Source organism: Salvelinus alpinus, chromosome 5, assembly GCF_045679555.1.
Source record: "Salvelinus alpinus chromosome 5, SLU_Salpinus.1, whole genome shotgun sequence".
Lineage (NCBI taxonomy): Eukaryota > Metazoa > Chordata > Actinopteri > Salmoniformes > Salmonidae > Salvelinus > Salvelinus alpinus.
Genome location: NC_092090.1, coordinates 97,488,950 through 97,506,114, shown reverse-complemented (window position 1 = coordinate 97,506,114; position 17,165 = coordinate 97,488,950). Strand labels below are relative to the sequence as shown.

General features: G+C 42.8%; 1 protein-coding gene across 3 annotated transcripts in view; it reads right to left on the bottom strand.

Moving 5' to 3' along the window:
- The window catches only part of LOC139577317 (anthrax toxin receptor 2-like), a 132,777-nt gene that overhangs the window by 62,560 nt on the left and 53,052 nt on the right, over window positions 1-17,165 (bottom strand). For all 3 annotated transcript variants that reach the window (XM_071404332.1, XM_071404330.1, XM_071404331.1), the window contains exons 12-13: window positions 5,424-5,474; window positions 2,479-2,577 (exon numbers count right to left, since the gene is read on the bottom strand). In XM_071404332.1, coding sequence (XP_071260433.1) covers window positions 2,479-2,577; window positions 5,424-5,474 — 150 coding nt within the window. The remainder of the gene's footprint in view (window positions 1-2,478; window positions 2,578-5,423; window positions 5,475-17,165) is intronic.

Below are 17,165 nucleotides of genomic sequence, written 5' to 3'. Positions count from 1 at the left end.
AGAGGGAGAGAGATGGGGAGAGGGGGAGAGAGGGAGAGAGATGGGGAGAGGGGGAGATATGGAGATATGGAGAGAGGGGGAGATATGGAGATATAGAGAGAGGGGGAGATATGGGGAGAGGGGGAGATATGGAGATATGGGGAGAGGGGGAGATATGGAGATATGGGGAGAGGGGGAGATATGGGGCGAGGGGGAGATATGGAGATATGGGGAGAGGGGGAGATATGGGGAGAGGGGGAGATATGGAGATATGGGGAGAGGGGGAGATATGGGGAGAGATGGAGAGAGGGGGAGATATGGGGAGAGGGGGAGATATGGAGATATGGGGAGAGGGGGTGATATGGAGATATGGGGAGAGATGGAGAGAGGGGGAGATATGGGGAGAGGGGGAGATATGGAGATATGGGGAGAGGGGGTGATATGGAGATATGGGGAGAGGGGGAGATATGGGGAGAGGGGGATATATGGAGATATGGGGAGAGGGGGGGATATGGAGATATGGGGAGAGGGGGAGATATGGAGATATGGGGAGAGGGGGGGATATGGAGATATGGGGAGAGGGGGAGATATGGAGATATGGGGAGAGGGGGGGATATGGAGATATGGGGAGAGGGGGGATATGGAGATATGGGGAGAGGGGGCGATATGGAGATATGGGGAGAGGGGGTGATATGGAGATATGGGGAGAGGGGGAGATATGGGGAGAGGGGGAGATATGGAGATCTGGGGAGAGGGGGAGATAGGGAGATATGGGGAGAGGGGGAGATATGGAGATATGGGGAGATATGGAGATATGGGGAGAGGGGGGGATATGGAGATATGGGGAGAGGGGGTGATATGGAGATATGGGAAGAGGGGGGATATGGAGATATGGGGAGAGGGGGAGATATGGGGAGAGGGGGAGATATGGAGATATGGGGAGAGGGGGAGATATGGAGATATGGGGAGAGGGGGAGATATGGAGATATGGGGAGAGGGGGAGATATGGGGAGAGGGGGAGATATGGAGATATGGGGAGAGGGGGAGATATGGAGATATGGGGAGAGGGGGTGATATGGAGATATGGGGAGAGGGGGAGATATGGGGAGAGGGGGAGATATGGAGATATGGGGAGAGGGGGAGATATGGAGATATGGGGAGAGGGGGAGATATGGAGATATGGGGAGAGGGGGATATATGGAGATATGGGGAGAGGGGGCGATATGGGGAGAGGGGGAGATATGGAGATATGGGGAGAGGGGGAGATATGGAGATATGGGGAGAGGGGGATATATGGAGATATGGGGAGAGGGGGCGATATTGAGATATGGGGAGAGGGGGAGATATGGAGATATGGGGCGACATGGAGATATGGGGCGATATGGAGAGATACATCAAGCTGACAGTACTCCATCCTTCATCCATCCTGTGACTTCAGAAAACCAGGCTGAGAGGAGAGAGAAGGAGAGATGGCAGCACCTGTCATGTCAGAGCCGTCAGCAGCTGACAGAGACGACATAATGCCTACACACACAATCTATTAGATATGGGGAGAGGGGGAGATATGGAGATATGGGGAGAGGGGGAGATATGGAGATATGGGGAGAGAGAGAGAGGGATGCCTACACACACAATCTAAGAAGACTCGCTTTACTTTACATCTTCCTGGAGTCACAGGCCGGCCGGGCAAGGCTAGAGTATAGTGTGGAGTTTGAGTTTGTTCTCATCTGGCGGCTGGCTAGTCTGTTCTGTTCTGGGCACACCGCTAGGTACCAGATGACTGGAGATCCAGGTTGTGTGAGTAAACCAGCCCCATGATGTTTGAGATAATATACACTGAGTGTACAAAACATTAAGAACACCTTCCTAATATTGAGTTGCACCCCCTTTTGCCCTCAGAACCCCTTTTGCCCTCGTTCCACAGGGATGCTGGCCCGTGTTGACTCCAGTGCTTCCCACAGTTGTGTCAAAATGGCTGGATGTCCTTTGGGTGGTGGACCATTCTTGAAACACACAGGAAACTGTTGAGCGTGAAAAACCCAGCAGCGCTGCAGTTCTTGACACAAACCGGTGCGCCTGGCACCTACTACCATACCCCGTTCAAAGGTACTTAAATATTTTGTCTTGCCTATTCACTCTCTGAATGGCACACATACACAATCCATGTCTCAATTGTCTCAAGGCTTAAAAATACTTCTTTAACCCGTCTCCTCCCCTTTCATGTACACTGATTGAAGTGGAATTAACAAGTGACATCAATAAGGGATCATAGCTTCACCTGGTCAGTCTATATCATGGAGAGAGGTGTTCATAATGTTTTGAATATACTGGTGATGTTTTTATCCAAAGCGACTTTAACGTCACGCGTGTATACAATTTACATATGGGTGGCCGCAGCAGGAATCGAACCCACGACTCTTGGCTTTGCAAGCACCGTGCTTTATCAACTGAGCCACACAGTACGAACCACACAGAACAACGACTGTAGAGTAGTCAAACCTCCATGCGTTTGATCCCTCCTGCTCCTCTCCCTCCATAGTACGAGGCGTCCACGGTCGCCCACTTCTTCTTGGGCAGATGGTCATCCTCCTCTGGCTCCTAAAGGTACAAACAGGTCAGGAACGGATGACCGCACACAATGGTGTAATGTTATAATGATGTAATGATGTAATGGTGTAATGATGTAATGTTATAATGATGTAATGATGTAATGGTGTAATGATGTAATGTTGTAATGATGTAATGATGTAATGTTGTAATGATGTAATGTTGTAATGTTGTAATGATGTAATGATGTAATGTTGTAATGATGTAATGTTGTAATGATGTAATGTTGTAATGATGTAATGTTATGATGTAATGTTATGATGTAATGTTGTAATGCTGTAATGTTGTAATGATGTAATGTTGTAATGTTATGATGTAATGTTGTAATGATGTAATGGTTTATGTTGTAATGTTGTAATGTTGTAATGGTGTAATGATGTAATGTTGTAATGATGTAATGGTTTATGTTGTAATGTTGTAATGTTGTAATGTTGTAATGATGTAATGTTGTAATGATGCAATGTTGTAATGTTGTAATGATGTAATGTTGTAATGATGTAATGTTGTAATGTTGTAATGATGTAATGGTTTATGTTGTAATTTTGTTATGATGTAATGTTGTAATGCTGTAATGTTGTAATTATGTAACGATGTATTGTTGTAATGATGTAATGTTGTAATGTTGTAATGATGTAATGTTGTAATGATGCAATGTTGTAATGATGTAATGTTGTAGTGTTGTAATGTTGTAATGTTGTAATGTTGTAATGGTGTAATGATGTAATGGTGTAATGATGTAATGATGTAATGATGTAATGTTGTAATTATGTAATGTTGTAATGTTGTAATGTTGTAATGTTGTAATGATGTAACGATGTATTGTTGTAATGATGTAATGTTGTAGTGTTGTAATGTTGTAATGATGTAATGTTGTAGTGTTGTAATGTTGTAATTATGTAACGATGTATTGTTGTAATGATGTAATGTTGTAGTGTTGTAATGTTGTAATGTTGTAATGTTGTAATTATGCAATGTAATGTTGTAATGTTATAATGTTGTAATTATGTAATGTAATGTTGTAATGATGTAATGATGTAATGTTGTAGTGGTGTAATGTTGTAATGTTGTAATGATGTAATGGTGTAGTGATGTAATGTTGTAATGTTATAATGTTGTAACGATGTAGTGTTGTAATGTTGTAATGTTGTAATGATGCAATGTTGTAATGATGTAATGTTGTAGTGTTGTAATGTTGTAATGATGTAATGTAATGTTGTAATGTTATAATGTTGTAATGATGTAATGTTGTAATGATGCAATGTTGTAGTGTTGTAATGTTGTAATGTTGTAATGTTGTAATGATGTAATGTTGTAGTGTTGTAATGTTGTAATGTTGTAATTATGCAATGTAATGTTGTAATGTTATAATGTTGTAATTATGTAATGTTGTAATGTTGTAGTGTTGTAGTGTTGTAATGTTGTAATGTTGTAATGATGTAATGATGTAATGTTGTAATGGTGTAATGATGTAATGGTGTAATGTTGTAATGTTGTAATGGTGTAATGATGTAATGGTGTAATGATGTAATGTTGTAATGATGTAATGATGTAATGTTGTAATGTTGTAATTATGTAATGTTGTAATGTTGTAATGTTGTAATTATGTAATGTAATGTTGTAATGTTATAATGATGTAATGATGTAATGATGTAATGTTGTAATGGTGTAATGATGTAATGGTGTAATGATGTAATGATGTAATGATGTAATGTTGTAATTATGTAATGTTGTAATGATGTAATGTTGTAATGATGTAATGGTGTAATGATGTAATGTTGTAATGTTGTAGTGTTGTAATGTTGTAATTATGTAATGTTGTAATGTTATAATGATGTAATGATGTAATGATGTAATGTTGTAATGGTGTAATGATGTAATGGTGTAATGATGTAATGATGTAATGATGTAATGTTGTAATGTTATAATGATGTAATGATGTAATGATGTAATGTTGTAATGTTATAATGATGTAATGATGTAATGATGTAATGTTGTAATGATGTAATGGTGTAATGATGTAATGTTGTAATTATGTAATGTTGTAATGATGTAATGTTGTAATGATGTAATGTTATAATGATGTAATGATGTAATGGTGTAATGTTGTAATTATGTAATGTAATGTTGTAATTATGTAATGTAATGTTGTAATGTTGTAATGTTGTAATGTTGTAATGTTGTAATGATGTAATGGTGTAATGTTGTAATTATGTAATGTAATGTTGTAATGTTGTAATGTAATACTGTAATGTTGTAATGTTGTAATGTTGTAATGTTGTAATGTTGTAATGTTGTAATGATGTAATGGTGTAATGTTGTAATTATGTAATGTAATGTTGTAATGTTGTAATGTAATACTGTAATGATGTAATGTTGTGATGTTGTAATGATGTAATGTTGTAATGATGGAATGTTATGTTGTAATGATGTAATGATGTAATGATGTAATGTTGTAGTGTTGTAATGATGTAATGTTGTAATGATGTAATGTTATGTTGTAATGGTGTAATGATGTAATGATGTAATATTGTAATGATGTAATGATGTAATGTTGTAATGATGTAATGTTGTAATGATGTAATGTTGTAGTGTTGTAATGTTGTAGTGTTGTAATGATGTAATACTAGGTTATGCGAGCATGAAATGCGAGCCCTGGCTGCCTTGTTCCACTGAGTCCCTATCTGAGGACCTGACACGGACACGTGTGTGTGTGTGTGTGTGTGTGTGTGTGTGTGTGTGTGTGTGTGTGTGTGTGTGTGTGTGTGTGTGTGTGTGTGTGTGTGTGTGTGTGTGTGTGTGTGTGTGTGTGTGTGCGTGTGCGTGCGTGCTGTACTCACAGGTGGTGGAGGCCGCAATGGAGCAGGGGGAGGAGGAGGGGGTTTAATGACCTGAAACACAAAGAACAAAACAACAAACATGTCAGGAAAGTGTGTCAGTCACAGACAGACAGACAGACAGACAAGACAAACAAAGGGCTGACAGAGGTGAGATGATGCATGGCAGGTGACACTGTCTCTGTCAGTAATGTACCTGCGCTGTGTGTGTGTCTCAGCTTTTTCTGTGTCATAGTTTATAGGGTGGGGCCTGAACGTCACGGGTAAGAGTAGGGTGGGGCCTGAACGTTGCGGGCCTGGATAGGGTGGGGCCTGAACGTTGCGGGCCTGGATAGGGTGGGGCCTGAACGTCACGGGTATAGGTAGGGTGGGGCCTGAACATCACGGGTATGGATAGGGTGGGGCCTGAACGTTGAGGGCCTGGGTAGGGTGGGGCCTGAACGTCACGGGTATGGGTAGGGTGGGGCCTGAACATCACGGGTATGGATAGGGTGGGGCCTGAACGTTGAGGGCCTGGGTAGGGTGGGGCCTGAACGTCACGGGTATGGGTAGGGTGGGGCCTGAACGTCACTGGTATGGATAGGGTGGGGCCTGAACATCACGGGTATGGATAGGATGGGGCCTGAACGTCACTGGTATGGATAGGGTGGGGCCTGAACGTCACAGGTATGGATAGTGTGGGGCCTGAACGTTGAGGGTATGGATAGGGTGGGGCCTGAACGTCACAGGTATGGATAGGGTGGGGCCTGAACGTCACAGGTATGGATAGGGTGGGGCCTGAACGTCTCAGGTATGGATAGGGTGGGGCCTGAACGTCTCAGGTATGGATAGGGTGGGGCCTGAACGTCACAGGTATGGATAGTGTGGGGCCTGAACGTTGAGGGTATGGATAGGGTGGGGCCTGAACGTCACAGGTATGGATAGGGTGGGGCCTGAACGTCACAGGTATGGATAGTGTGGGGCCTGAACGTCACAGGTATGGATAGTGTGGGGCCTGAACGTCTCGGGTATGGATAGTGTGGGGCCTGAACGTTGAGGGTATGGATAGGGCTCTACTGGCAGCTCAACTCTCTGTGGACTACTGATTACAAGATCGTGCCTGAGAACCAACAAAGGGCCCCCTGGTGTAAAATAACACAATAAAGAGACACTCCAAAACAACTAGTGACAGACAGGGGAGAGTCTTAGGCTAGTAATTAATTAGATGGGGTCCAGTGGTCCCAAGCAGCAATCCCCCAATCAGAGGTCTGAGGAGATAATTAACATCAATGAGATGCAGAGAGGAGAAGAGATGAGAGGAGAGGAGGAAAGGAGGAGAGGAGAAGAGGGGAGAGGAGATGAGAGGAGGAAAGGAGGAGAGGATATGAGAAGTGTGTTGAGGAGAAGAGGGGAGAAGAAGGGGAAAGAAGAGGAGGGGAGAGAACAGGAGAGGAGGGGAGATGAGCGGAGGAAAGGAAGAGAGGAGAAGAGAGAAGATGATGAGAGAGGAGAAGAGGTGAGGGAGAGGAGAAGAAAGGAGGGAAGAGGAGAAGAGGGGAGAGGAATGGAGGAGAGAGGAGAGGAGAGGAGAGGAGAGGAGAGGAGAGGAGAGGAGGAGAGGAGAGGAGAGGAGAGGAGAGGAGAGGAGAGGAGAGGAGAGGAGAGGAGAGGAGAGGAGAGGAGAGGGTTGGGGAGAAGGGGGTTGGGGAGAAGAGGGGAAAGGAGATGAGAAAATAGAAGAGGGGAGAGGAGAAGAGGGGAGAGAACAGGAGAGGATGGGAGAGAACAGGAATGAGGGGAGAGAACAGAAGAGGAGGGGAGAGGATAAGAAAGGAAAGGAGATGTGAAGAGGGGATAGGAGAGGAGGGGAGAGTAGGAAAGGATGAGAGGAGAAGAGGGGAGGAAAGGAGGGAAGATGAGAAGAGGGGAGAGGAGATAAGAGGGGAGAGGAGATGAGGAAAGGAGGAGAAGGTTGGGAGAGGAGAGGAGAAGAGGGGAGAGGAGGGGAGAGGAGGGGAGAGGAGAAGAGGTGAGAGGAGATGAGAGGAGGAAAGGAGGAGAGGATATGAGAAGTGTGTTGAGGAGAAGAGGGGAGAAGAAGGGGAAAGAAGAGGAAGGGAGAGAACAGGAGAGGAGGGGAGATGAGCGGAGGAAAGGAAGAGAGGAGAAGAGAGAAGAAGATGAGAGAGGAGAAGAGGTGAGGGGAGAGGAGAAGAAAGGAGGGAAGAGGAGAAGAGGGGAGAGGAACGGAGGAGAGAGGAGAGGAGAGGAGAGGAGAGGAGAGGAGAGGAGAAGGAGAGGAGAGGAGAGGAGAGGAGAGGAGAGGAGAGGAGAGGAGAGGAGAGGAGGAGAGGAGGTGAGAGGAGATGAAAGGAGGAGAGGAGATGAGAAGTGTGTTGAGGAGAAGAGGGGAGAAGAAGGGGAAAGAAGAGGAGGGGAGAGAACAGGAGAGGAGGGGAGATGAGCAGAGGAAAGGAAGAGAGGAGAAGAGAGAAGAAGATGAGAGAGGAGAAAAGGTGAGGGGAGAGGAGAAGAAAGGAGGGAAGAGGGGAAGAGGGGAGAGGAGAGGAGAGGAGAGGAGAGGAGAGGAGAGGAGAGGAGAGGAGAGGAGAGGAGAGGAGAGGAGAGGAGAGGAGAGGAGAGGAGAGGAGAGGAGAGGAGAGGAGAGGGTTGGGGAGAAGAGGGGAAAGGAGATGAGAAAATAGAAGAGGGGAGAGGAGAAGAGGGGAGAGAACAGGAAGGAGGGGAGAGAACAGAAGAGGAGGGGAGAGGATAAGAAAGGAAAGGAGATGTGAAGAGGGGATAGGAAAGGAGGGGAGAGTAGGAAAGGATGAGAGGAGAAGAGGGGAGGAGAGGAGGGAAGATGAGAAGAGGGGAGAGGAGAGAAGAGGGGAGAGGAGATGAGGAAAGGAGGAAAGGAGGAGAAGGTTGGGAGAACAGGGGAGAGGAGAGGAGAAGAGGGGAGAGGAGAAGAGGGGAGGGGAGGGGAGAGGAGAAGAGGGGAGAGGTGAGGAGAGGACAGTTGGGGTGAGGAGAGGAGGGGAGAGGAGAGGAGAAGAGGGGAGAGGAGAAGAGGGGAGAGGAGAAGAGGGGAGAGGTGAGGAGAAGAGGGGAGAGGAGAAGAGGGGAGAGGAGGGGAGAGGAGAAGAGGGGAGAGGTGAGGAGAGGAGGGGAGAGGTGAGGTGAGGAGAGGAGGGGAGAGGAGGAAAGGGGAGAGGAGAAGAGGGGAGAGGAGGGGAGAAGGGGGGAGAGGAGAGGAGAAGAGGGGAGAGGAGAAAAGGGGAGAGGATGGGAGAGGAGAAGAGAGGAGAGGAGAAGAAGGGAGAGGAGAAGAGGGGAGAGGAGGGGAGAGGAGAAGAGGGGAGAGGTGAGGAGAGGAGGGGAGAGGTGAGGAGAGGAGAGGAGGGGAGAGGAGGAAAGGGGAGAGGAGAAGAGGGGAGAGGAGGGGAGAAGAGGGGAGAGGCTGGGAGAGCTCCAGACTAGAGCTTGGGGTCTGATCCAGGCTAGACTGACTGGAAGATGAGTGCCTGCTCAGGTCACAAAACACACACACACACACACACACACACACACACACACACACACACACACACACACACACACACACACACACACACACACACACACACACACACACACACACACACACACACACACACGCACACACACACACACTCTCTCTCATCCCAGATTGATGTGCCTAGCAGGCCTGTCCTGTCTGTGCCAGTGGTTGTGACATGGCTACTGACTTGACTAGCAGGTTGTCCACAATGTGATTCCACTCAAAGATAAGATGCCTTCACGTGTTTTATATCTGCATACAAAGCATTCCCCTGGACAGGGACGCGTGGCAGGTGTCAGTCCGTAGAGAACATTTAGTCACTTCAGATACTGGCTTAGAGCAGCACTCACATTGATATGTAAGAAAGACAGGACAAACAAAAAAACGAACCCAGTGAAAGAGGTCAGATTCGGTACCGTACTGACAGATTCTCAGAGTAGGAAGGGCTGATCTAGGATCAGTTTTAATCTTTCAGAAATATATGGACAGGAAGGACCAGATCCTCAATCACTTAGAGCACTTCTACCCTGAGACAGTATTTTGATGATGGGTGGGGCCAACCACAGTTCAGTGAATTGATTTAAAGAGTCAAAGTATATTACTGGTTCAGTGAATTGATTTAAAGAGTCAACGTATTTTACCGGTATGAAAAGCTCAGCACCCCTACACCTCTATGACTTATACAATATCAGACGACTACAACCTGACTACTCTGACACCAGTATAATGTACCACTGCTGTTAATTCATTCACCAGTGAACTACTCTGACACCAGTATAATGTACCACTGCTGTTAATTCATTCACCAGTGAACTACTCTGACACCAGTATAATGTACCACTGCTGTTAATTCATTCACCAGTGAACTACTCTGACACCAGTATAATGTACCACTGCTGTTAATTCATTCACCAGTGAACTACTACGACACCAGTATAATGTACCACTGCTGTTAATTCATTAACCAGTGAACTGCTACGACACCAGTATAATGTACCACTGCTGTTAATTCATTAACCAGTGAACTACTACGACACCAGTATAATGTACCACTGCTGTTAATTCATTCACCAGTGAACTACTCTGACACCAGTATAATGTACCACTGCTGTTAATTCATTCACCAGTGAACTACTCTGACACCAGTATAATGTACCACTGCTGTTAATTCATTAACCAGTGAACTGCTACGACACCAGTATAATGTACCACTGCTGTTAATTCATTAACCAGTGAACTACTACGACACCAGTATAATGTACCACTGCTGTTAATTCATTCACCAGTGAACTACTCTGACACCAGTATAATGTACCACTGCTGTTAATTCATTAACCAGTGAACTGCTACGACACCAGTATAATGTACCACTGCTGTTAATTCATTCACCAGTGAACTACTACGACACCAGTATAATGTACCACTGCTGTTAATTCATTCACCAGTGAACTACTCTGACACCAGTATAATGTACCACTGCTGTTAATTCATTAACCAGTGAACTACTACGACACCAGTATAATGTACCACTGCTGTTAATTCATTCACCAGTGAACTACTACGACACCAGTATAATGTACCACTGCTGTTAATTCATTCACCAGTGAACTACTACGACACCAGTATAATGTACCACTGCTGTTAATTCATTCACAGTGAACTACTACGACACCAGTATAATGTACCACTGCTGTTAATTCATTCACCAGTGAACTGCTACGACACCAGTATAATGTACCACTGCTGTTAATTCATTCACAGTGACTACTACGACACCAGTATAATGTACCACTGCTGTTAATTCATTCACAGTGAACTACTCTGACACCAGTATAATGTACCACTGCTGTTAATTCATTCACAGTGAACTACTACGACACCAGTATAATGTACCACTGCTGTTAATTTATTCACCAGTGAACTACTCTGACACCAGTATAATGTACCACTGCTGTTAATTCATTCACAGTGAACTACTACGACACCAGTATAATGTACCACTGCTGTTAATTCATTCACAGTGAACTACTATGACACCAGTATAATGTACCACTGCTGTTAATTCATTCACAGTGAACTACTCTGACACCAGTATAATGTACCACTGCTGTTAATTCATTCACAGTGAACTACTACGACACCAGTATAATGTACCACTGCTGTTAATTCATTCACCAGTGAACTACTCTGACACCAGTATAATGTACCACTGCTGTTAATTCATTCACCAGTGAACTACTCTGACACCAGTATAATGTACCACTGCTGTTAATTCATTCACAGTGAACTACTACGACACCAGTATAATGTACCACTGCTGTTAATTCATTCACAGTGAACTACTATGACACCAGTATAATGTACCACTGCTGTTAATTCATTCACAGTGAACTACTCTGACACCAGTATAATGTACCACTGCTGTTAATTCATTCACAGTGAACTACTACGACACCAGTATAATGTACCACTGCTGTTAATTCATTCACCAGTGAACTACTATGACACCAGTATAATGTACCACTGCTGTTAATTCATTCACCAGTGAACTACTCTGACACCAGTATAATGTACCACTGCTGTTAATTCATTCACAGTGAACTGCTACGACACCAGTATAATGTACCACTGCTGTTAATTCATTCACAGTGAACTACTATGACACCAGTATAATGTACCACTGCTGTTAATTCATTCACCAGTGAACTACTCTGACACCAGTATAATGTACGAACTGCTGTTAATTCATTAACCAGTGAACTGCTACGACACCAGTATAATGTACCACTGCTGTTAATTCATTCACCAGTGAACTGCTACGACACCAGTATAATGTACCACTGCTGTTAATTCATTCACCAGTGAACTACTCTGACACCAGTATAATGTACCACTGCTGTTAATTCATTCACAGTGAACTGCTACGACACCAGTATAATGTACCACTGCTGTTAATTCATTCACAGTGAACTACTATGACACCAGTATAATGTACCACTGCTGTTAATTCATTCACCAGTGAACTACTCTGACACCAGTATAATGTACCACTGCTGTTAATTCATTAACCAGTGAACTGCTACGACACCAGTATAATGTACCACTGCTGTTAATTCATTCACCAGTGAACTGCTACGACACCAGTATAATGTACCACTGCTGTTAATTCATTCACCAGTGAACTACTCTGACACCAGTATAATGTACCACTGCTGTTAATTCATTCACAGTGAACTACTACGACACCAGTATAATGTACCACTGCTGTTAATTCATTCACAGTGAACTACTCTGACACCAGTATAATGTACCACTGCTGTTAATTCATTCACAGTGAACTGCTACGACACCAGTATAATGTACCACTGCTGTTAATTCATTCACAGTGAACTACTCTGACACCAGTATAATGTACCACTGCTGTTAATTCATTCACCAGTGAACTACTACGACACCAGTATAATGTACCACTGCTGTTAATTCATTCACAGTGAACTACTCTGACACCAGTATAATGTACCACTGCTGTTAATTCATTCACAGTGAACTGCTACGACACCAGTATAATGTACCACTGCTGTTAATTCATTCACCAGTGAACTACTACGACACCAGTATAATGTACCACTGCTGTTAATTCATTCACAGTGAACTACTCTGACACCAGTATAATGTACCACTGCTGTTAATTCATTCACCAGTGAACTACTACGACACCAGTATAATGTACCACTGCTGTTAATTTATTCACAGTGAACTACTCTGACACCAGTATAATGTACCACTGCTGTTAATTCATTCACAGTGAACTACTACGACACCAGTATAATGTACCACTGCTGTTAATTCATTCACAGTGAACTACTATGACACCAGTATAATGTACCACTGCTGTTAATTCATTCACAGTGAACTACTCTGACACCAGTATAATGTACCACTGCTGTTAATTCATTCACAGTGAACTACTACGACACCAGTATAATGTACCACTGCTGTTAATTCATTCACCAGTGAACTACTCTGACACCAGTATAATGTACCACTGCTGTTAATTCATTCACCAGTGAACTACTCTGACACCAGTATAATGTACCACTGCTGTTAATTCATTCACAGTGAACTACTACGACACCAGTATAATGTACCACTGCTGTTAATTCATTCACAGTGAACTACTATGACACCAGTATAATGTACCACTGCTGTTAATTCATTCACAGTGAACTACTCTGACACCAGTATAATGTACCACTGCTGTTAATTCATTCACAGTGAACTACTACGACACCAGTATAATGTACCACTGCTGTTAATTCATTCACCAGTGAACTACTATGACACCAGTATAATGTACCACTGCTGTTAATTCATTCACCAGTGAACTACTCTGACACCAGTATAATGTACCACTGCTGTTAATTCATTCACAGTGAACTGCTACGACACCAGTATAATGTACCACTGCTGTTAATTCATTCACAGTGAACTACTATGACACCAGTATAATGTACCACTGCTGTTAATTTATTCACCAGTGAACTACTCTGACACCAGTATAATGTACCACTGCTGTTAATTCATTCACAGTGAACTACTCTGACACCAGTATAATGTACCACTGCTGTTAATTCATTCACAGTGAACTACTACGACACCAGTATAATGTACCACTGCTGTTAATTCATTCACCAGTGAACTACTCTGACACCAGTATAATGTACCACTGCTGTTAATTCATTCACCAGTGAACTACTCTGACACCAGTATAATGTACCACTGCTGTTAATTCATTCACAGTGAACTACTACGACACCAGTATAATGTACCACTGCTGTTAATTCATTCACAGTGAACTACTATGACACCAGTATAATGTACCACTGCTGTTAATTCATTCACAGTGAACTACTCTGACACCAGTATAATGTACCACTGCTGTTAATTCATTCACAGTGAACTACTACGACACCAGTATAATGTACCACTGCTGTTAATTCATTCACCAGTGAACTACTATGACACCAGTATAATGTACCACTGCTGTTAATTCATTCACCAGTGAACTACTCTGACACCAGTATAATGTACCACTGCTGTTAATTCATTCACAGTGAACTGCTACGACACCAGTATAATGTACCACTGCTGTTAATTCATTCACAGTGAACTACTACGACACCAGTATAATGTACCACTGCTGTTAATTTATTCACCAGTGAACTACTCTGACACCAGTATAATGTACCACTGCTGTTAATTCATTCACAGTGAACTACTACGACACCAGTATAATGTACCACTGCTGTTAATTCATTCACAGTGAACTACTATGACACCAGTATAATGTACCACTGCTGTTAATTCATTCACAGTGAACTACTCTGACACCAGTATAATGTACCACTGCTGTTAATTCATTCACAGTGAACTACTACGACACCAGTATAATGTACCACTGCTGTTAATTCATTCACCAGTGAACTACTCTGACACCAGTATAATGTACCACTGCTGTTAATTCATTCACCAGTGAACTACTCTGACACCAGTATAATGTACCACTGCTGTTAATTCATTCACAGTGAACTACTACGACACCAGTATAATGTACCACTGCTGTTAATTCATTCACAGTGAACTACTATGACACCAGTATAATGTACCACTGCTGTTAATTCATTCACAGTGAACTACTCTGACACCAGTATAATGTACCACTGCTGTTAATTCATTCACAGTGAACTACTACGACACCAGTATAATGTACCACTGCTGTTAATTCATTCACCAGTGAACTACTATGACACCAGTATAATGTACCACTGCTGTTAATTCATTCACCAGTGAACTACTCTGACACCAGTATAATGTACCACTGCTGTTAATTCATTCACAGTGAACTGCTACGACACCAGTATAATGTACCACTGCTGTTAATTCATTCACAGTGAACTACTATGACACCAGTATAATGTACCACTGCTGTTAATTCATTCACCAGTGAACTACTCTGACACCAGTATAATGTACCACTGCTGTTAATTCATTCACAGTGAACTGCTACGACACCAGTATAATGTACCACTGCTGTTAATTCATTCACAGTGAACTACTATGACACCAGTATAATGTACCACTGCTGTTAATTCATTCACCAGTGAACTACTCTGACACCAGTATAATGTACCACTGCTGTTAATTCATTAACCAGTGAACTGCTACGACACCAGTATAATGTACCACTGCTGTTAATTCATTCACCAGTGAACTGCTACGACACCAGTATAATGTACCACTGCTGTTAATTCATTCACCAGTGAACTACTCTGACACCAGTATAATGTACCACTGCTGTTAATTCATTCACAGTGAACTACTACGACACCAGTATAATGTACCACTGCTGTTAATTCATTCACAGTGAACTACTCTGACACCAGTATAATGTACCACTGCTGTTAATTCATTCACAGTGAACTGCTACGACACCAGTATAATGTACCACTGCTGTTAATTCATTCACAGTGAACTACTCTGACACCAGTATAATGTACCACTGCTGTTAATTCATTCACCAGTGAACTACTACGACACCAGTATAATGTACCACTGCTGTTAATTCATTCACAGTGAACTACTCTGACACCAGTATAATGTACCACTGCTGTTAATTCATTCACAGTGAACTGCTACGACACCAGTATAATGTACCACTGCTGTTAATTCATTCACCAGTGAACTACTACGACACCAGTATAATGTACCACTGCTGTTAATTCATTCACAGTGAACTACTCTGACACCAGTATAATGTACCACTGCTGTTAATTCATTCACCAGTGAACTACTACGACACCAGTATAATGTACCACTGCTGTTAATTCATTCACAGTGAACTACTCTGACACCAGTATAATGTACCACTGCTGTTAATTCATTCACAGTGAACTACTACGACACCAGTATAATGTACCACTGCTGTTAATTCATTCACAGTGAACTACTACGACACCAGTATAATGTACCACTGCTGTTAATTCATTCACAGTGAACTACTACGACACCAGTATAATGTACCACTGCTGTTAATTTATTCACCAGTGAACTACTCTGACACCAGTATAATGTACCACTGCTGTTAATTCATTCACAGTGAACTACTACGACACCAGTATAATGTACCACTGCTGTTAATTCATTCACAGTGAACTACTACGACACCAGTATAATGTACCACTGCTGTTAATTCATTCACAGTGAACTACTCTGACACCAGTATAATGTACCACTGCTGTTAATTCATTCACCAGTGAACTACTACGACACCAGTATAATGTACCACTGCTGTTAATTCATTCACAGTGAACTACTCTGACACCAGTATAATGTACCACTGCTGTTAATTCATTCACAGTGAACTACTACGACACCAGTATAATGTACCACTGCTGTTAATTCATTCACAGTGAACTACTACGACACCAGTATAATGTACCACTGCTGTTAATTCATTCACAGTGAACTACTACGACACCAGTATAATGTACCACTGCTGTTAATTCATTCACAGTGAACTACTACGACACCTGTATAATGTACCACTGCTGTTAATGTCCTGCTGTTACAATAATAATGTGAAAATAATAAATTAAGGTTAATTAAATGCTATTTGACTCATAAATTGCTGTAAATAAATCCAGTAATAATGTCTGGTTGTCTGTCTGTTGGTCCAACCTTCTCTCTCTGCAGTATAAATCAGGTAATAATGTCTGTCTGTCTGTCTGTCCGTCCATCCGTCCGTCCGTCCGTCTGTCTGTCTACTGGTGGGCTCTGCTCTCTCTGCCTTGTAGCATGATTCATATAATATCATTGTAGGCCGACTGTAAGCTGGTGGATTATCTCATTGTATTAAGTAATTATGCAGCAGACTTCCTGGACATATTGTGGGATAAATAAAGCATTATGCGAACCTGATTTCCCGGACATACAGTGAGCTCCAAAAGTATTGAGGCAGTGATTTATCTTGTATTTTTTTGGGGGGGGGGCTCTGTATTCCAGCACTTTTGAATTTGAAATGATACAGTGACTATGAGGTTAAAAAGGAACACCTATGTGAGAATGCTGTTCATTGACTACAGCTCAGCGTTCAACTCAATAGTGACCTCAAAGCTCATCACTAAGCTAAGGACCCTGGTACTAAA